The sequence below is a fragment of the Gallinula chloropus genome (assembly GCF_964237585.1).
Source record: "Gallinula chloropus genome assembly, chromosome: 1".
In the NCBI taxonomy this organism is placed as follows: Eukaryota; Metazoa; Chordata; class Aves; order Gruiformes; family Rallidae; genus Gallinula; species Gallinula chloropus.
Genome location: NC_140085.1, coordinates 92,040,741 through 92,062,384, shown reverse-complemented (window position 1 = coordinate 92,062,384; position 21,644 = coordinate 92,040,741). Strand labels below are relative to the sequence as shown.

The 21,644-nt window shown below is 46.8% G+C and overlaps 2 protein-coding genes across 2 annotated transcripts; one reads left to right on the top strand and one right to left on the bottom strand.

Moving 5' to 3' along the window:
- Window positions 1-1,442: 1,442 nt before the first annotated feature.
- On the bottom strand, window positions 1,443-9,576 carry GPR161 (G protein-coupled receptor 161; the record flags this gene model as incomplete). The annotated part of the gene is made up of 5 exons (XM_084277484.1): window positions 9,194-9,576; window positions 7,838-8,562; window positions 6,535-6,639; window positions 2,878-2,997; window positions 1,443-1,690 (listed from the first exon to the last, which is right to left on the bottom strand). The coding sequence occupies exons 1-5, from the start codon at window positions 9,559-9,561 to the stop codon at window positions 1,443-1,445; spliced, it is 1,566 nt and encodes a 521-aa protein (XP_084133610.1). The 5' UTR covers window positions 9,562-9,576.
- A 3,468-nt stretch (window positions 9,577-13,044) lies between these two features.
- Window positions 13,045-21,561, top strand: TIPRL (TOR signaling pathway regulator). Its single transcript, XM_084280508.1, has 7 exons — window positions 13,045-13,229; window positions 15,567-15,746; window positions 16,581-16,680; window positions 18,171-18,302; window positions 18,509-18,604; window positions 19,364-19,426; window positions 21,298-21,561. Exons 1-7 carry the CDS (start codon window positions 13,129-13,131, stop codon window positions 21,451-21,453), a joined length of 828 nt encoding a protein of 275 aa, XP_084136634.1. The 5' UTR covers window positions 13,045-13,128; the 3' UTR covers window positions 21,454-21,561.
- The last annotated feature ends 83 nt before the right edge of the window (window positions 21,562-21,644 follow it).

The following is a 21,644-nucleotide window of genomic DNA, read 5'->3' as shown; positions in this document are numbered from 1 at the left end:
AACAAATCTGCAGCAAAGCCTCATACAGACCACTGCTGGGGAAAGGTGGAGGCAGTGGGAACACACACAGAGTAAACAAATGCAAAGCCCTGGTCCCTTCAGTCCACTGGCTACTGACACCCACCCCCAGCATATTACTTTATTCCCATCTCTGTCTCTGAGATGAGCAGTAAGGCAGGGCTGTAACCCCCAACAAAGTAAGGGAGAGGCCAGCCTGGGAAGGCACAGAGAAGTTCCTCAAGCCAGGCATTCTGCAATCCATTCATCCCTCTTTCCACAGCAAACCTTCCCACCTTTGCAGCTTGTTTCATTGCCAGCAGCTTGACTGTTGGGGAACTCACTAAGCTGGTGAGCTGGGCAAGCGGGGCTCATCAACCCTCTTGCAACAGCCTAACAAGGTAATCTTTGTGCAGTGCTTAAGAACATGCAAAGTGCAATGTAAGTGCTAATTGTTCTTAATATTAGAGATTAATGAATTAATCCTCCAAGAAATATATGCACTGAGGTAACTATTGCTTAAATATTACATCTCCTCATGATTATAAAAAACCCAAAACCACAACAAAAAAGAAATCCCAAACAAACAATATCCCCTCAAAGGCTTTCTCTCTAGAAAAGATGAATCCTGACTATCAAGTACTAATTCCTTATTTATAGTCTGTCAAGATTACCACAGCCATAGAGTGCCCATTCAGTAAAAGCAAACCCAGGGGGGTCAACTGAAGTTCTCAGAGAAACTAAGAACTCTGCATGGATAACTCCCTCAAACACCACCTCTGTGACATTTCCAGCCCAGGTCTGCTTCCACCCATTGCACCTACACAGGCTGGTGTTTCATAATGCAGAAGCAATGCACAGTCCAGCCTCAGATCTGGCATTGTGATGGCTAAACAGCCAGAAATACTGTCTGGTAAGGGTAAGGAGGACCATCACCTGCATGAGCTCTCTGAGAAGTTCAGGTTTTCTCCCTTAGTGAAGCCCATCATCTGGGCATGACAGCAAGGTTGTGTGTAGTATCCAATGCACAAGCTCCTCTCAGAGCACTCCAGCTACCAAGCATAAGCTGATTGCTCTGGTGGTCAGGAAAGGATCAGCGCAATAACGAACTGAACACCACACGTGCTTTTCCCTTCTAGTTCTTATATTGGCTTTGGCCAATAAGGAACCCAGGATTCAATGGGCTAATGAACCCCAACCCTGCATTCCTATGCACTGTGTGGTAGGTTTAAGACATGGCACAAAGAAAAGTCAATAGCACCCTAACCAGTAAACAAATACTGCTGCAAAACGCTGACAGAAGTACCAGAAATCAGCTGGTTTCAAGTGTGGCGAATAAACACTGACAGCATCCAGCCAAGGCATCCTGGCTCTGTGGTGACAGCAACAGCTGTAGTAGGTCCCGCTCAGTGGTTTCCTTCTGTTTTCTTACTCCAGTGCTCTTGTCAAATACTCCCTTCCTCGATGCTCTGCAGCTGAAGTCTCTGGCTAGCATGGGGCCTGATACCACGCCGCGTGTTCATACTGCTCCCTGGAAGAGTTCGCGCAGGGAACAGAGCTCCTGGTAAAGCATCTTCCCCAAACAAACTGATTTTCACATCAGCTTCAATAGCTCTGGCTAAACTGGATGCATAACTGTCCAGAGACTTATGGACTTCGGCTTTCACATGCAGAACAGAATTCTTGGCAGCTTCTGAAACAAAAAAAAAAAAAAAAGGTATACATAGCTGGAAATTAACAGCTGATCAGCACGGCTGCACAAATGCTTGAAGACTAACACTGATCTTTCTGTAAAGCATTTGCACAGCAAATAACAGTAAAATAACTGCAAAATAACAACCCACTGCAAAATAACAGCCTTAGCTCATTTACTGAGGAGCTAAACCAGGGTTTCTAAACCGTTCTATGAACACAAAGCTTCAGAGTGATCTCGGTAGGTCAAGTAAATAAAGATTATCTCCAATTCAAGTGAAAAAACCCAAGATCTAATAAGCAACATAAACATACATGTTTGTCTGTTGAATAATCTTTTGAATCCAAACCTACACACACGAGATTTTATTGGTCTGAATTTGTACTGAAGTCAACAGCCTGGTTCCTCCTTACTACCTGGAGTTCAGGATTAAGAACAGGAATTGTCTGGTATTAGGCAAGAGTTCATGCAGAAGACTGGAACAGAACCCTCACTTTGTACTTCCTCTGCCATAACTACGACTCGACAGCTGTATTGTGCCTCACAGTGCATTTGGATTAAGACCTCACACTTCACTGAAATGAACACAGTGCAGTTTAAGAGCTAATTTATAGTATGTTCTAAGCCCAGAAACCATCAGACTTTGCATTTAATAGTCCCTGAGTTCCAAGGGCTTCTTCCAATCAGTGATGAAAATCGGCAGCCTGCTGTCCTCAGGCATAAACTGTTCCCAGCCACACTGTGGGACCCACTTCCACTTCCAGTGGGGGAAGCTGTGGAGCTCTCCATGCCAGGAGAGGCTGAAGACTGCAGACAGTCATGTGTTTCTTCCTAACCTTTTGTTCCCTTGGAGACACCTGCTCTTTAGTGTTGAGCAGTTGCTTTTGTAGTATCTATATACCTCTCTACACACCAACACATTGGGAAACATCCTAAAGGTAATCCTTCAATGGCTGCTGAAATGATTTAAAGTCCCAGAGATCCAGAAGCTCTGGAGACATAACCAGGGACAATAGTTAAATCTGTGGGGAACTTCTGCACCAAGACCTCCCTCTTTCACTGAGCTGCACACACACATATACACAAACACAAAGAACAGCATGAGATGTGCTTTAAGGTCCTGGGAGGATTCCTGAGCAGGCCACGCAGCTGATTGTAAGCATTTCCATACTTACCCCTAAACCCACCTTTAATTTGCTCTACTTCATCCTCAAACGTCACTGAACTCCTCCTTCGAGGAGGGTAGATGCAGTGTGGGACATGAGAGCCATCTGAGCTATAATCCTCAAGCAGCATTGCCTCTGTTCCTGGAACAAAGCAAGAATTCTCAAGCAAAACAGACTGACACTGCGATACAGTAGTTAAGTGGCAGCAAAAAGCTCTTCATTCTATAGTAGTTCCTTCAAAAAATGTCTAAACCCAGGTTCTGTGAGTGAATTTCAGCTGGAATGAAACCCTGCACAGAAAAATAACGAGGTTGAAGTTTTCATTGTTAGGATTTGGAAATCTTTCCTCATCAGCCTTCTAAAACCACCGGCAGCTCCAAAATGCTCAGCTGTGGGGTTTATAATGTCAATAGGACAGCAGAACAAGGTGAAACCTTACCTTTAGTAAATAAAGAGTGAAGTTGAGGGCAGCTTTCCCCATCCCCTGATGAAGACAGAGGCTGATAATAGCTACCTGAGAGGCAGACCAACATAGCTGCCTAATGTCATGCTGGTAATCAGACCCAGATGGAAATCTGAACTGGATAATTTTTCTGTTCAATTTAGTTTGTCTCCAATAACCTGATTTGACTTTCTTTAAGTGTATTTTAATGGCCAACCCCCCCCCCCCCAAAGGTGAGGAATTACTTCAATCCAATGAGTACTTTTTTTTTTTCAGTTTAGGAATAATTTTTTAATGTCACCTCCCTGCATTTGCTTTGCACCTTTGTGTATAAAAGAGTTTACAAGCACAAGAAAAATCATCTCTGCCATACTCAGACACCAAGGGCAAGACAGCAGCCCGGGCTTCCCTTGCGATCCTGGTCTCTGCTGTGTAGGTGAGATGGAGATCGAGCAGGGAGATGCCAGGACAGGGCTGACTGTCTTCATACACAGTCCCAGACAAGCTAACAACACTCTGTTCTATGGATCAGCTGGGTCTGAGGTTGTGTACTGAAAACAGTGACTCTTGCTGATCTCCCAGGTTACAGAATCCACCTCAGAAACATGGTGTACAATGAAAGACAGGCACTGTGAGGAAGGAATTTTAGTGTGTTTTCCTAAACGTGTATTTTCTTTGAATAAGGCCAGTGAAGAGACTAGTCTCTTATTTGTAGAGAGTGTATCTTTGTCCTTGGAATAAATGATATTAAAGCAGCATTTCTCGCAGTCAGGACTCTGGTTTCCCACATCAATATTTTGTATCCAGCTGGTTCCACTTGGATTTTTTTCCTTTCCTACTACTTCATCTATTTCTGACAACATGAAAAGCCCAGCTTCTGTTTACCAGGGCAGATGAAGTCACAACGGCGGCACAGAATCACACGTTGCAGCAGGCAGGGCTGAAGAGAGACTAAAGCTTTAGTTCCTGGTCTTTAGTTCCTCACAGTAAAGGTATAAGGTGAAACAGTACTTCACAAGGGTGATCACAGAATGACAATTGTTTGGGCTGGAAGGAACCTCAAAGACCATCCAGTCCCAGCCCCTGCCATGGGCAGGGTCACTCTCCACTAGCCCAGGCTGCCCAAAGCCCCATCCAGCCTGGCCTTGAGCACTGCCAGGGAGGGAGCAGCCACAGCTCCTCGGGGCAGCCTGTGCCAGAGCATCTAATCTGAATCTCCCCTCATTTAGCTTAAACCCATTACCCCTTGTCCTATCACTGCACTCCCTGATAAACAGCCCCTCTCCAGCTTTCCCATAGGCACTGTGTATCCCTTCCCAGGCTGTACTGTATGTAACCCCTTCATAACTAACAGAGTCACATTTTTGTGGTTTTGCATGGCAAGGTTCTGGTGGAGGAAGGGAGATGCCACGTTCTGCTGCCAGAGAAGGGAGTGAGAAGATGTAAGAAATTCTGCAGACACCAAAGTCAGTGGAGGTGGTGGGGGAGGTGCTTCAGGCTCTGGAGAGATTCCCCTGCAGCCCATGGAGAAGACCATGGTGGAGCAGGTTGTCCCCTTGCAGCTCATGGAAGATGATGGTGGAGCAGAGACCCCACCTGAAGCCCATGGAAAGACCACCTGCTGAGGGAGTGGAGACATATGGAAGACACTGTGACCCCCATTGGGCCAAGCCCCTGGCAGGACCTGCAGCACATGGAGCGAGAGACCCACGCTGGAGGAGGTTTGCTGGGGAGACTTGTGACTCTGGGGGGACCAGGCTGGAGCAGTCTGTTCCTGAAGGTCTGCACCCCACAGAAGTGACCCACGCTGGGGCAGTTGGTGAAGAGCTGAAGCCCTGTGGGAAGGGACTCGTTGGAGAAGTTCATGGAGGACTGTCTCACATGGGTGGCTCCCCACACTGGACACGGGGAAGAGCGTGAGGAATGCTCCCCTGGCTAAGAAGGAAAACAGGTTATGAAGAACTGACTGAAACCCCCATTCCCTGTCTCCCCCTGTGACACCAGCGCGGGGGGAAGGGAGAGAAATCATGAATACAGTGAAGTCTGCTAAGAATGGAGGGGTGGGGGAAGGCACTTTAAGACCTGGTTGCACTTATTATCCAACTCTGGTTTGTGTGTGTGTGTGTGTGTGGTGTAATAAATTAGATTTCTTTTTATTCTGTGTTGAGTCTGTTTTGCCCGTGACGCTGATTGCAGAACGATCTCTCCCTGTCCTTATGTCAACTCCTGAGCCTCTCAGCAGATATTTTCTCCCCTGTTCAGCGGAAAAGGGGAGTGATAGAGGAGCTTTGGTGGGCATCTGGCCTCCAGCCATGGCTAAACCACCACACACTAACAGCATTAAGTATTTGTTTGGTTTGTTGTTTGTTTAAACTGCTCAGCACCATTCCTTAAACGACAGTGACACAACATCCTATTAACTGAGGCAGATTTACCGGGATGCTATTGTCTCTTATCCCATACAGCTGCAGAATACCCACAACAGGCATAAAACCACCAGTATTGAAACAACTACCAAAATAAATCCCAACTCCATAGATTTCCTTTACAAAAGTAAGAAAGAAACCTCTAACACCAAGCAAGTATCAGAAGATCACCCTCTGGTGTCTCTACATCAGAACTGCTATTTAAAATAACTAGCACAGTTAAGGAGTGGTAGCTGAACTAACTGCCAGAAAAATCTAGCCAAAGTTCTGGATAGAAAATTACTGTCAGAACTCTTTTTTTTTTTCCCCTTTTCAAAACCATCTTCAGCCCAGAGATCTTAAGGACTGATGCAATCATATGCTGAAACGCCCAAAGTGTTTACGTTTATGCTGCAGGGTGAACAAGAGAAGGTCTCTTACAAACTAGGAAACAAAGAAATACATTCTCCACAGTGCTTTGTTGCTCTGTTCCTTGTGGAACCAGGGAAAGTCCCTGAAGAATGATAGAAACTAAAGGTGAAGGGCACAAAAGCAGCGAGTCCTGTTCCCAGGACACATTACAGGGGGAGGGTCATCATTCCCAAGAGTGAACAGCATTTTGCAAGTAAATATATTGAGAGCAAGTAAGGAAAAAAAAAAAAAAACAGACCAGCAACTGCAGCAGTTTTGTTGTAACAGCTGGAACAGATGCTTCACGTCATCCACCACCAAAAGACATCTGTGTGTAAATACAAACTGTCCCAGAGAGCTCTGCCAAGTTACAAGTGCAATCCTCTGCCCAAGAAAAGAAAGCAAGAGACTTTTAGTTACCTGAATCCTGTGAGCAGCTGAAACCTGTGTCTCCAGTGCTGCTGCTGTTCCCTAATGGCCGCCCCCCTGCCATGAGGGCAGTGAGATGAGGAGATAGTCCCAAATCTGTAAGAGAGTTCAATTCTCATTCCACAATGTATGTTTAAGGGCTCTACAATCATAAAAGAACCTCTTCCCACTCTACTGACATTAATTATTCTCCGTATAAAACTCACCCTGCAATTTCAGAGTGCACAGCACCTGGACTTTCAGTCTTCAAAATGCAGTCAAGACTCTTTAGACATCCCTGGAGTCTTTCCCTACAGCTAGATTCCTTTCTGCCTGCACCATCTCCCTCCACCTCTTTTTGCAATTGCACCCCTTTTGTCAGCCTGCCAGGCTGAACAGAGAGGACATGCACTTAGACAGATGGGGATATTTGCCAGAGACCTTCAATGGCCTGGTAGTCACCAGCTGCTGAGACAGGCCATTACTGTGGCAGGAAGATCACAAGCAAAGTTGGGGTACCAACCTGCCTGGCTTCTTTCAAATCCCCAAAACAGGAAGGGAGGGTATTCTAGGATTCCTAGAAAGGCACTCTCTTTGGATCCTGCTTAAAGATTTTGTTGCTTTTCGCTTGTGGCTGGTTGCTTCTTGTTGTGTTTTTTTTTTTCTACCAGCCACCAGACAAACTTGTAGCAGTCAACTTCTTATCACCGTTCTCTTCCCTCCCACCTCAGTTCCAAATGTATTCATCCATAGCATCTCCTTGATACAGACTTGCCAGAGGAAGAAGTGCTAATGAGCTCTTGCAGCTTGCAATGAGACTGCAGCTGCAGAACTCCCTCATTCAGATGGAGTCTCTCCCAGTGGTTCCAGGTTGCAGGGAAGGCAAAAGATGCCTTGCCACTCTCTCCTTCCTTCCCTGTTTTAGATCTTCCTTTGCAGTCAAGTAACTTAAGTTCCTGCTTCTGCCTGAGATGTCCCAAGGCACCCCAATGAAGATGTCCTATTTTTGGAAGCTGGCTTCTCAACAGGACCAAGAAAGTGATGAGAAGTCAGAATGTCATGGCACCACTGCTTAAAAAAAAGCCCAAACCACCAAACAAAAAAAAAAAAATCCCAAACAACATCAACAAAAAAACCCCAAAACAAAAACAACCAAACTGGAAGCAAACGAAGGCCTCGCCATTCAACTTGGGTAGACACCTCCAGAAAAACACCCTCTTTGCTTACAGAGCCCTGAGACACCCCACGTACACGCAGGCACTAAGCGCTAGCTACCGGAATGAAGAGGAGGGACTCCAGCAGCCCCGTGCCTTACCTGTGATCCTATTGGAAATGCTGAAGAGCCTCGAGGTCCTGTGCCGCTGAACGAAGGACTCGCGGTAATACCGGTCCCCGAAGCACATCCCAAGCAGCTCCTTGCGCACCGTCTTGTTCCACAGTCCATAAATGAGTGGATGGCAAATGGCACTGGAAAAAGACAACCACGTAGCTAATGTCTCCAAGGCAGGGGAGATACTGTTTTTCCCCCAAAGTGCCTCTGACGTAATTACTACCATGTAAGGCCCCCAGGTGATCACGAAAGCACCGATGACAACCAAGATGGTTATGAAAGCCTTGCACTGGTTGGCTGAGTAGACAACCCCTTGGAAAGCGTTCCTCCTGCTGCCAGAAGAGGACGTGGAGGTGCTGGAGTTCTTCCTCCCGTTCCTCTGGGAGTCCTCCTCCACAATGACGACACTACCGCAGTGGATTTTGCGGGCCTTAATCCTCGCCACGCGGAATATGAATCCGTAGCAGATCATCATCACCAGGAAGGGCAGCAGCGCGCACCAGACCTGCCAGAAGGCGGTGTAGCCAGCCTCTTTATGCCAGGCCGCCACACACATCCACTTGAACTGGTCAAACTCCAGAGACGACCAGCCGAAGAGCGGGGGGAGGCAGCCGATCAGGGAATGCAGCCAGACGTACACGAGAGCTACCACTGCTCTGTTGCCTGTTATCTTCATCGGGTAAACCATCGGGTACAGGACAGCATAGTACCTGGTGGACAAGACAAGAAAAGAAGGAAAGAAAAATGAGGTACAACAAATAAACCCCCAAAAGAACGTATTTCCAATGTTGTTGGTATCTAGTCCTCTTTTTAGAGCAAGCTCCTCTCTCCAAACCTCGAATTGGGCTCAGGGACCCTGTTTATAAAAAATCATCACATGCAAAAATACTCATGTTTTCAGGCAAGGCTGTAAAACTTGGCTGAAGGCACACATGCAGCTATTAAATCTGCCCCTATGTGTCAGAGTGTGCTCACAGTATAATCGGGAATATTAAGTCATTACTTCTTGATTCTCAAGTGGTATGTTAATACCACCGACAGCTTTAAAAAAACCTCTATAGATGCATCTACACTTTCCTCTGCATCAAAACTTCACATGGGGCTGAAGGAAAAGACATCTTTACAATGGTGCACAGCATTATCCTCGTTATCCGTAGATGAGGTACTCAGGGATATGGTTTAGCACAGGATGGGAATGGTTGGACTTGGTCTTAAAGGTGTTTTCCAACCTTGTGATTCTGTGATTATCTGCTGCAGTGCTTCTCAACTCTACGAGCAGCCGAGCTGACCTATGAAACAAGCAGGTGCTGCTTTAGCGTTCACGAGCAGAGAGCTGCTTACCGGTCTATAGCTATGAGCCCAAGAGTCAGCATGCTGGCTGAGCTGATCAGCATGTAGAGCAGGGCTGAGAAGTTGCACCACACGACTCCGAAGATCCATTCCCGCCTGATGGAGCTGGTGACAACAAAAGGCAGCACCAGTACAGAGAGCAGAAAGTTGGAGAGGGTCAGGCTGAAGACGAACTTGTTGCTCAACGTGAGAAGGTAAGACTTCCGATAGAGGGTGACGACAATCACCAGGTTGCCCAAGCAGATGAAGATAGCGATGACGATGATAGCGATGGACTCCGTGACTCTGAGTGCCCCGTCTTCCGGCGTGGTGAGGTTCCTCAGGCCCTTCACATTGCTGAGGGAGGAATTGCTGCTCATGGTCAGAGCGTGCAGAGCTGGAGCAGCCAGGACATGCTGAGCAGCTAGAAGCAGAACAACGCTCAGAAACATTCAGGCAAGGTTTCTTCAAACTCTCTCCAAAGGCTGGAGGCCCTTTTGCCTGTGTGAATTAAAATTTACCTGTAGGATGCAGGAAACCATTTTAGATGGGAAAACGAAGGGACAGGAAATTGCCTATGGGTACACCAAAGAGGTCAGTGACAGCGCCAAGCCTAGATCAGGGAAGAAACTGAAAGACAAAAAAGGTGGAGGGGGGGACAAGGAAAAAAATTAGTACATTTTACCTCAGAATTGTCTAAGGAACTTAAGTGTTTCTAAGCCATACTTACCAGCTGTGCGTCTCCCTCAGTCCCTTCGCCTAGGCTGTGGAAAAACAAGAATGTTTGTTTCTCCCACTCTAAAAAAAGTATCACTTAAAAAAAAAAATTGCCTGTTTATCCTGATTGTTACACTGCATTCTGCCTATGCAACATTTGCTGGTGGTCTGTGGACACTCTAGTCATGCCCTGCTGACTCTTTCTTAAACAGCTGCTAGGTAATGTTCAGAGACCCAAGGATCATTGCACCTACTCTCCTGACATTGCTTCTCTGCGTTCGTAATCAATTACCTCAGCAGCAGCACTGATTTTTACTGCCTATGCCAAAGGACTAGAGAAACGGGCTTTCTGCACTTGATGTTCAAAAGACACTTCCTTACTTTAAGCTGCAGTCCACCCTACAGAAACGTTTGAGAACCTTTAACCCCTGACTTCTCAGGGGTTAAATCCGTCCAAAGTGATTCACTACCTCACTTTGTGAAACCCGGTATTTCTCCCAATTCCTTAGCAGCTTTTCCCTTGCTGCCTCCAACAGGTACTCCCATCCCCTCCACTCAGTCCTCCAGCCACCTGCGGGCCACTGGGGAAAAAAAACCAACCCAACAAACCCCACCACCAAAACGTGCAACTACCCAAACCAGAAGAGTAAAGCGCCCACCCATTAGGCTAAAGTGGATTGCTCGGAAATCAGGGGCTCGGAGAGAGCCACCTCAGCTAACGGCAGGGCTGTGGTGCGGCCGTGGCCCCCCAACTGCCAGGCTCTCACAGCAGCACTCCTGCCTGCGCAGCTGCCGTGGCCTCAGGCAGCAATGTCAGGCTGGAGAGCCGCGGCGGGGCTTTTCCCCCCTCTGTTTTTATCCGTGCTTTCACAACAGCATAATTAAAGACGTTGCTGGGCCCCGCTCTGTGCAATCTAACTTAGCCCTCCCCTAGTGCGGCTGTCTGCCGACTGCTTGCTGTCTGTCTCTAACCGTGCCCGCGCCGCCCGGCCGAGCCTTTCCAGCGCTCTTTGACGGGTGCAGGCTGTGGAAAGGCGGCCGTCCCCACGGGGCCGCGGCCGCTCCTCACGCTACCGATTCCCCGGGGCGTGTGCTGCTCCCCGTCCCCTCACGGCTCTGCTGCACTCTGGGAGGAGAGAAGGCTGCCTCCAGGAGCGGTGGCCCGCCCGGGAGAGGGCGGCCCGAGGCAGAGGAAGCACCGCATCGCATCCCGACCCATCCCTCCCCGGCTGCGGGCAGCCCGGCCAGGCGTGCCGGCACGCACAAAGCCCACGGTGTCGAGTCAGAGACACGGAGGGGAGGGAGGGGGTCGCCATTTTGCCCCCGCGCTCCCTCCGGCAGCGAACAAAGGGAGGGGCAGTGCCCTCCACCCTGGGCATCCCTCGGACAGCCCGCCCCCCGGTGAGGGGGTCTCGCCGCCGGTCCCACTGCCTTCCCCCCCCCACCCCCAGCTCCAGCCCCCGATAACGGCACCACACTTACCGCCCGCCGCCGCCACCAGGACGGGAGGTTTCGGGTTACAGCGCTGCGGACCCCCCGCAACCACCGCCGGCAGACAGGCCCCGGGCCGCAGCCCGACCCTCCCCCGCCACGGCCTTGCCTCCGCCGGCCCGCCCCGCCGTCTCATCCCGCCGCGCCCCCTGCCCGGCCTCGCCGCCCGCCATTTTCTCTACGCCCCCCCCGCCTCCGGAGGGCGGGCTCGTCCCGCGAAGAGAGGGGCTACGAGGAGCTTCCCGGAGAGCCCGTTCCGAGCTCAGCCGCCGCGGTGGGGAGAGCCACGCCGTAGCCCAGCTGAAGCCCCGAGGCACCTCCCCGATCCCTCAGGGCTCCTCGGAGTCCCCCTTTGGCTGCAAGCGCAGGAATCCGGCCGCGAGTCGCTCGAAGTGAGTTGCCCGGCACAGCGCACGCCAGCCGCTGAGCCTGATCGCTAGGGCTTCCTAGCGCCCAGAGCGCTGGCTAGCAAGTAGTACAGAGTGGAGTCTGGGAGGGGTTCTCCCCCGTCCCCCCACTGGGCCAGCGTAAAGGGTGAAGGAGAACTAAACGGCTCACTTGTGCATCCCTCTTCTCTCCCAGCTTCCCTGTATCCTGGTAAGGTCCTTAAGCGAAGAGGCTGGCTGCTCCGACTTGAGCATTGCTGGGGCTTGGTCGCTCTGTGATTTGGGGGGGACTGGGAGTTTTTCCACTACTGCATTGCTTTCCTGCAGCCGCTGCCATGGCTTGGTCTGATGCTGCGGCCCGTCCCAACAAGAGCCAGGCAGCGCATCGTACCCCTGCACAAAGGGAAGTTCCTGGGGACTTAAGTCTGTCCTTTTTGATGTCACTAAAACCGAACATAAGTACCTGGCTATTGGTGCTACGATAGCGAGCTGTAAGCCATCCTCAATCAGTTCTATCCGTGCCTTCCCACAGAATTTAAACCTGCCCATGCCGTCACGATTTGATGTTTGTCAAGTGTCGTTGGAAAGCATTCAAGAAGCCACCCAACCAGCACGGGAGCGCACGCACCTACAGGTGTAATTCCTACAGCAGCAGGAGGAGCTGTATGGTGGTGCTAGGTACTGGCTGCTGAGCCTCTCAGCGTGGCCAGGGAGCACGGCCCGAGCTCTGTTGCTCCTCTCCAACCCAGCTCTCGCCCATCCCTAAGCACAAACGTGCCGCCCGGGGAGCTCTGAGCCTGGCCCCCAAGGCAGGGCCAGAGCCAGCCCGCCCGCCCCTCTGGGGCGGGGCTCGGCCAGGTGCCACCAGGGACGCAGCTGGGAGCGCCAATTCTCTGCGCTGGGCACACGCGGGCTTTGCAGCCCTGGTTCCCCGGGAGCAGCGGGCTCCGGTGACCTCGCTGCAGAGGAGGCTGGAGACACCCGCCTCCCGCGCCGCTCTCTCCCGCTCCGGGGGCGCCGAGGCGCCCGCTGCCGCGCCCCTGCCCCGCTCAGCCGCGCCGCGTCCACCTCCCGAGCGGCGGCACCGCCCGCCCCTCTTTACGTCACCCGCTACCGCCGTACGAGTTCCGCGCGGAGGGCGCAGAAGCGCCCCCCCCACCCCCCCCGGAAGCGGAAGCCCAAGCCCCTGGATGCGGCGGTTCCGCCGGCGCTGTCGCTGCCGTTAGGGCTGTAGGGGCTGCGGCGGGAAGGTGAGGCGGGTCGGGGCAGGGCAGGCGCCGCCGCGGCTGCTGCCGCCGCCTCCGGGCCCCTCGCGCTTTCTCCTCTGGTGGGGCGCTCCCCCTGGTCTCCGCCATGCATCCCGTGTTCCAGAGCAGCCGGCGCGACTTCACCTTCGGGCCGTGGAAGCTGAGCGCCGCCCGGACGCACATCATGAAGTCGGCGCAGGCTGAGAGGTGGGACGGGCTCGAGGTCGGCCGCGGAGGAGGAGGAGGGGTTACGACCCCCTCCTCAGGGTGAGCGGGGGCCTCCGCGGGGCTGAGGCCTCGCTCCCTGACCGGGGGGACGGGTGGATCGGGGCGCCTTGCGTAGGGAGAAGGTAACGTTCCCTGGGGGGGGAAGCGCTGTCTGGAGTCCGGTAGCTCGGCGTGTGTGACGGGTGGGGTTTCAGGTGGCTTCCAGGCCTTTTAGATGTTAGTGACTGCTAACGGTTGTGGAGATCGGGACCTCTGCGAATTGAAGCTTGCTAATTAGAAGCAATTAGAAACCTCTTTTCCTTAATTACTTTGAAATGGTGATGAAGTGTTTTGTTTGGGTTTGGTTTTTTTAACCTGATCCCCAGGCTGTCATAAGCTATTCCATGGTAATGGCTGTTTTGAGATAGTAGCTTTCATTAAAAAAAAACCAAAACACCCAAACATTTGTTTTCTCCTTGTAGTAGTAATTTCCACTGCTGTCAAACTGTTGCTGTGTCAGCATCAAGTCGGATTCGCTAATGTGGAACTGAACTGTTCAGTTGTGTAGAGCCATCGCTGACCTTGGAGTTGAAATTGGCTGATAACGTCTTGATTTCAGTTTCTGGAATATATACGTGGAAATCATGTTGGTCTTATTAAATGTATCGTCATTCATGCCGGTTTTAACTTTTCTGAGGGTAATTTGTTTGGTCAATTGCTTTAAAATGTTATTTTTTATTAACTGTGTATGCATAAAAATTTTAACATAACAGCATTGTACTGCTTTTTTTTAATAAACTGGATATCTGCCTTAAAGCAGGTTAAAATATGTTACCTCCTTCATCTGTATCCGATATTCAGTGCCCCATATAATCTTCTCAACCTGCTTCTGACTAATGACCCTTTAGTTTTTGTACTTTCAGATAAGAAAATTTGAATCCTGTGATTTGAATCCTGTAATAAGGATTCAGCATCCATCTGAGCTCTACCTGTGGGTGAAGGAGGGCTGTTAGAGTATCCCACTTTCATGGCATGTTCGTGAGGACTTATTTTGTACCTCTAAAATGATCTGCCCCTTAAAGATGAAGATCGTTATTTTTAACATCAGGAGATCTGTCTTCATTATCTGGAGAAAAGAGAGTTCATTATCTGGAGAAAAGAGAGAGACTTGAACTGCCAGAGTAGAAGCCACATTGCTTGCTGTACTCATCATCTGAGTTTCTTTGATTGTATCTGGTTTTAAAATAAAGAGTCATAGAATGTGTAAGGTTGGGAGGAACCTTTTGAGGACAGCTAGTCCAACCCTCCTGTCACTTCTGTGAGTTTCAGAAGTTGTCTGTTTAGGTGTTTTGAGGGCCACACAGTTTTCCAGAACATGTTGTAAAAGGTTGAAATGTGGCTTCTGGAACTTTACAACACAAGCGTGAGAACACAGAGGATTTTGCAGGGTAGGGAAGTCCAAAATTGACTGTTTACCTCTAGATCTTGGTACGTAGCATGAGATCCCCCAAACAATGCCTCCTCTTCAAATCTCAAGGGTCAAGAACTATCCAGTAGAAATGCTTTTAGTCAGTTTCTTTTTATAACTTATTTATCTTGGCATTTTGCCCTTTTTTATGGCTTGGGGAACATCATTAGTATCTGTAAGAGTTTTATTTCTGCAAACATAGATAGCTGGAGTTGGTCTTTGCAGGCCCAGGGGCTTGCACATGATGAAATGGAAAAGCTCCTAACATTATTCTGCCTTCTCTGGGAAAGATGTTAATATCTTATTCTCCAGGTCTGTGAACCCTGCTATTTGCGTAGCAGTTTGGTTAGTGGGATGTTCTTTTGTGTGCAGAGTTACAGAAATAGCAGCTTCTGTTCAGGAATGCTTTGTTGTCGCTGTGAAAGTTGGGATAAGGACACCTGTGTGTTTCATAAAGCTTCCAGATTTGGAGGTATGGGCCTCTGTGTAGTGAATTTAAACTTGCTCACAGTGGGTGCTCATTCCTAAAACTTCTTTTTAGGCACCTGCCTGAGTAGTTCATGGACCATCCAGGGGTTTGCTACCACAGGCTGAAAACTGCTACTTCTCACCATGTGAGACTTTTCCATGAGGTGATGGAGATGGAATGTTTTATGAATGCTTTTATAGTGGAAAAGTCACTTTGGACCAATGACTCTGCAATTCATGTCAATTTATTAGAGTGGGAAAACAACAGAGTTTTGCAGAATGTGTTGATGTGTCTTCTAAGTTATCATAGTTTAAAGAATATGTATTCCAAACCGAGGACTGCTTTCACTGAACTGTAGCTGACTGATCTCTTCTCATGGGACTTTTGTTTTCCTGTGCAGATTGGCTGATGAATTACACATGCCTTCCCTGCCAGAAATGATGTTTGGAGACAATATCCTAAGAATACAGCACGATCGTGGTTTTGGAATTGAGTTCAATGCAACAGATGCTTTAAAATGTGTCAATAATTGTCAAGGTATGATCAAAGTGGCTTGTGCAGAGGAGTGGCAAGAGAGCAGGTACAGTATTTTATCACCAGTGGGCAAGTAACTGGTGTGTTGTATGCAAAACTGTCATAAAGTAGTGAAAAGAACAGACTGAACTCTTGAAGACCATGTTCTGTTTAGCGCTACTATCGATGCAGTGTTTGATCACAGAAGTCATTTAGCTTTGCTTTGCCATGAGCATCCTCTCTGTTTCATTGGGTCAGCTATATTTTAAAGCTGTGTATTGGCTTTCTTAAAAATAAACTACAGGTTTAACATGGCTTATTGTTGTTGCAGCTCATTCAAACTCATTGGGCCTTGAGCATGACAAGATTGTACTGTGACAGCATTTCAAAGTGCAAAATGCTGTACGTGTTCAGAGTCTTATCCTTAGGAATATAACAGGACAATTACCACACATGAGAACTGTTTGTACTGCTTAGGATTTACAAAATCAGTTTTAGAGCACCTGGAAATAAAGCACAGAGAGAAATCAAAGCTGTCATGAAAACTAAGGCAAATAGCAGTGTTGATTGCTGTTTGTTGTCAGCAGATTGCTTTCTGCCTACTTAAAGAAAAAATTATCTCGAAATACAAGTTTTTCATCAACATTCAACCAAAATATTTATTTTGACTTACAGGACTGAGATTGGGTTAGCACAGGAATTCTGGTGATAGTTTTGTTACAGAAACTTGTGAAAGAAGCAATACCGTACGATTTAAGTCTTGATGTGATCATTGCAGCACAGATGCTGCAGTTGCTTCTCTTCTTGAAGGATGTGGGAAATGTAATACACAATCTTATGTGGAGTTGTAATTTTTTAAGAACTGCTACAGAGCATGCTGTTTTCTCTTTCACTTCTTGAGGAGTGAGACTGAGCACACTAAGGAAGTTGTCAAGCCATATGACTGGACTTACACAACAGACTACAAAGGAACTCTGCTGGGAGACACTGCTAAGTTAAAGGTAACCTTTTCTCCCTGTTAAATGCTGACTGCATATTGTTTCAGTCACTCAGAGCTTTAAACCTGTTACTTTACCTTTCCGTAGGCTTTTGTAAAACGTTACAGGCTTCATAGTTTCTGATTTCAAAGTACAGATCAGCCTTAGAGAAGACTAAGGGGGGACCTAATTAAAGTTTATAATTATCTGAAGCTGGGGATGCAGGGGGAATCAGCCAGCCCCTTTTCAGTGGTCTGTGGGGACAGGACAGGGGCAATGGCTGCAAGTTGGAGCACAGGAAGTGCCGCACCAACATGAGGAAGAACTTTTTCACAGTGAGGGTGACAGAGCCTTGGGACAGGCTGCCCAGGGGGGTGGTGGAGTCTCCTTCTCTGGAGATACTCAAGACCTGCCTGGACGCCTCCCTGTGTGACCTGTCCTAGGGAACCTGCTTTTGCAGGGGGGTTGGACCCGATGATCTCTCGAGGTCCCTTCCAACCCCTACGATTCTATGATTTCCGTGTCTCTCAGCATGTTAACCTAATCAGTCATGGTTGTTTGCAGAACTTAGCTTGTTCAAGCATTTTAGGATTGTATAAAAGGGTGCAATTATTCCCCTTAGTGAAAACTTACTTGGTCAGAAATCTTAAGCTTGCTGGGTGCCCTTATGAAGCCCTCAGCTCCTCACACACAACAGAACTATGAGCTGTGTCATGCTCTAGTACCTTTACTCTTTGTTGCTTTACTCTCTTGTTGCTCTGTGTAAGCAGATTGGAAGATCTGAGCAGCTTTCAATGGCTTTCTGTTTTTCTGCAACAGTAACTCCTCATGTTTACACTGACAGGCCCTCCCTTGTCTTTATTTACTTCAAAATAAGACTGAAGTTCACAGCTTCCCTTTACTGTGTACAGATCACTTGCTGTTAAGTAGATCATCTACATTAATTCACTAGGGTTGCATTAGTTATATATCACTTGAGTTATCTGGACTTAAAAGTGCAACCTAGAAATAAACTATGTCTTGCTTTAGGCAGCAGCAGCGGTGTGCATGGAGACCATGAGATGGAAAATGTACAGGTACTTGGTTTCCACAGAAAGGCTTTATTAGAATCCTGTGCAGGGTTTGCAGTTGGCTAGAGATACTAAGTGGGTGTAATGCTACTTACAACCCAGAACTTCTCATTTGTGTCTTAAATACACGATCTCTTCAAACGTTTTGAAATACATAAAGTGAGAAGAACTGTGTGCAGCTGAAACCCTACTGAGCCTGTACCCAGAGGACTTTTTATTTAGAATTTTCCACTGATGGCTTTTGCTTTGACAAATGTTGTCCCTCAGAAACTTTGGGTTTAATTTTAACTTTTTCTCTTAGAATTTTGGGAAGATCTAAGCTTAGCACCCAAAAAGCTCTTTCCTTTGTAAAACTAGCATTTCCAGGATCTAAAAGATCAGGACAAACTTTCTGTACGTTGGCAAAAAATTAGTATGGTAATCATTCTTAATTTTTTTCTTTAGGTTGTTCCTACAACAGAACACATAAATACAGAGAAATTGAAAGCCAGGGAACAAATTATGTTTTTTGAAGAAGTGCTTCTCTTTGAAGATGAACTTCATGATCATGGAGTATCGAGTTTGAGTGTAAAAATAGTGAGTACTGAGAGCTGTATACAAGGCACGTGGTGATGCCGTTGGCTAACGTAAGCAAAATGCACTCGCTTTGGTCATGTTGTTCCTTAGGGAATTTCAGATTTAAAATGCAGAGTTCTTCATCCCCATTCTCAGAAATATAATCTAAGTGCATGCGTAAAGTAAAGCTTTGTTGTATGCTGAATGGAACATCTTTATTTTTGCAGAGGGTCATGCCTTCCAGTTTCTTTGTGCTGTTGAGGTTTTTCTTGCGAGTCGACGGGGTACTAATCAGAATGAATGATACAAGGCTTCATCATGAGGTAAAGCCTGAGTCACTATCACGAACATATTACAGATGCTATCTTGCTATGTTACTTCCAGAGAAGTCCTGCTGATACTCCCATAATTTAATATGGATGTCTGGGGGCACAGAAGTTACCTGAATCGAACTTCCAGGTGTATTTTGTTATTATGGTGGTGCTGAAGTAGCAACAAAGTGCTGGATGCCATGGAACTAGTTATTGTGTGAGCAGAATAGGCAATCCTTACGTGAAGTAATCATTTAAATATATTTGACAGATGCAGATTAGAGAGAAACTACAAAAGGAAAAATAGGCAACAGTAAATGGTGTGCTATTGTCCTTATCTTTGTCTCCGAGTAAATGCTTTTTGGCTTGTCTAATAAACTACTGCAAGTTTTAACTTGCAAATGACTGTCCGTGCGACTATGACAGCCTAGAACTCAGTAATATTACAGAATGTAAGAGTTGTGTTTCGCTTGTTCTGTGTAGCTCTGTTCCTACCCGTGTAGGAGTTCTGGCTGAGTAAAGCTTAACAAGCATATTCAGTCAGAATTTATTTTTTTTGACATGTATGCCTGCAGCAAGGTGACTTTTGGGAAAGAGAACATTGCTAAGCCTCTTTCTCTGTGAATCTGAACGTACAGTTCTGCTCCTAGATGAAAGTCAGTGGTCAACCAAATTAAAATGCTTACTAAATTAAGTGTATTTAAAATGCTTATTTTGTGTTGATACTAGATGATCATTTTGTAATTAATTGTTGCCATTTTTTCCCATTAGGCTGACAAGGCCTACATGCTGCGAGAATACACGTCCAGAGAAAGCAAAATATCAAGTTTAAAGGTATTGCATTTTTTTAAATTTTGGTGGGGGGGCGGGGAGTGTTGGTCTGCTTTTTAAAATTATTCTGTGGTCAGTGTAGAAAATACTGTGTAAGTCATTCTTTATTAGGTTTGGAATCTCTACAGAGGACTAGTTTTTCTACTTTTGAGTTAACAGGACTTTTAAAGTATTTTTTCATAGAACTGTTCAGCCACAAAATCTCAGGTAGTCCATGTCCCATGATGGTGTCAGGGCTGGCTGTATGCTTACTAGTAATATTAGGGGTAAGGTCTGTTTGGTAACAGACTCATTCAGTTTTTCTCAAATAAGTTTAATAGCTGACCTTAAAACTCTGGTAATGGCTCAGAATAATTTGTGACACATTTGGAATTGGAGCTGCTGATTTCTGGTTTTGACCCAACATCTGATCTTGGCTATTCTTGCTACATTTCCTTCTATGTGTTTCCTTCACATGTAAAAAGTGACTAATGTGTTACTAAGCTTTTCAGAGAATATTTTTACAAGATGTTTTTCTTTTTGAGGAAAAGGGCACCATATCAATTCTTAGTGATATGTGATCCCTATAAACAGAAGTAAATCCAGACATGAGCTGGTAGTTTCACAGAATGGTAGGGGTTGGAAGGGACCTCCAGAGATCATCAGGTCCAACGCCCCTGCAAAAGCAGCTCCCCAGCTCATATTGCACAGGTTGGTGTCCAGACGGGTCTTGAATATCTCCAGAGAAGGAGACTCCACAACCCCCTGGGCAGCCTGTCCCAGGGCTCTGTCACCCTCACTGGGAAAAAGTTCTTCTGCATGTTGGTGCAGAACTTCCTGTGCTCCAGCTTGAGGCCATTGCCCCTTGTCCTGTCCCCACAGACCACTGAAAAGGGGCTGGCCAATTCCCCCTGTGCCCCACACTTGAGATATTTATAAACATTAATCAGGTCCCCCCTTAGTCTTCTTTTCTCAAGGCTCAACAGCCCCAGTTCATTCAGCCTTTCCTCACAGGGGTGATACTCGTGTTTCTTGAAGTCTGTGATCTAAGTTTTACTTTACCTCATGTTGAAAAATTATCATCTACGCTGTTTAATAATTTTAAATTCCTGTTGTTACAGAGAGGAAATTCATACGGCTTTTCAGTTCCCTAGGTCAGCTTGATTCCCAGTTCACTTAGATTTGCATTAATTGAAACAGCAGTATGATGCCTTGCATGTTAGGGGATGGCCAAAATATGGGTTGCATCTGAATAGCTCTGGATATAACTTAAAGAATGTTGTTAGAAAGTTTAAAGGTCGTTTGTTTGGTGTAGGTTTTTTGTTTGTTTTTTTTTTCACCACATGTCTTGTATGTGGTGAAGCTCAGCTCTCTACAGAAATCACCAGAGAAATATATTAATTAACTTAAACTACCTAATTTCTTCAAATATGAAATGAAAATCTAATGAGTTTTAGTATTTCATATGAATGCCCGTGGTGGGCTTCATAGAACTAAGGTAAATGAGTTACCAATAGCTAAATCTGAGCAACGCCAATGAGTGTATTGCAATGGCTAGAAGACATTAAGCGTGGGATCCATTGTAGCCACCCACATCTCATCTAGAACTAGACCCTCAAAAAGACTGTTACGTGTCTATCAGTAATATTTTGTAAAAATATTGTATTTGTTCATGAATGTCTCTCCACTTTCTTGTCCTCTTATAATCTGCTGCTTAAAAAATATTAATTAGCCTACTGATCCACACAAGCTATAAGATAAAATTTAATAATTATACCTGACTTCAGGTGTTTATATCATGTAAATTATAGATTAATTATCTGTAAATAATAATGAATAGCTTCTCCTCCTGGCCCCTGTTCATTCACTTGTTTCGTAAAATTTTTTCTTCTTAGCATGTCCCACCTTCCCTGTTCACGGAACCTAACGAGATCTCTCAGTATCTACCCATAAAGGAGACGATCTGTGAAAAACTAGAATTCCCAGAGAAGCTGGAGCCTAAACCAGAGGCATCACTGGAAACCATGTGCGTTAAGTCTAAACAAATGTGACTCCATATGGACTTGAAGTAGACTGGAGCTAATGTGATCTTGTAACCATTGCCATGGAGGGGCGGTTTCACTACTAGTGGAATAAAGAATTTGGCTAATTTTTCTGTAGCCCTGAGAGAAAACATTTCAAGCAGGTTTTGCTAATGGTGGGGTTTTTTTGTTTGTGTTTTTTTAATCTGTATCTGGAGTTA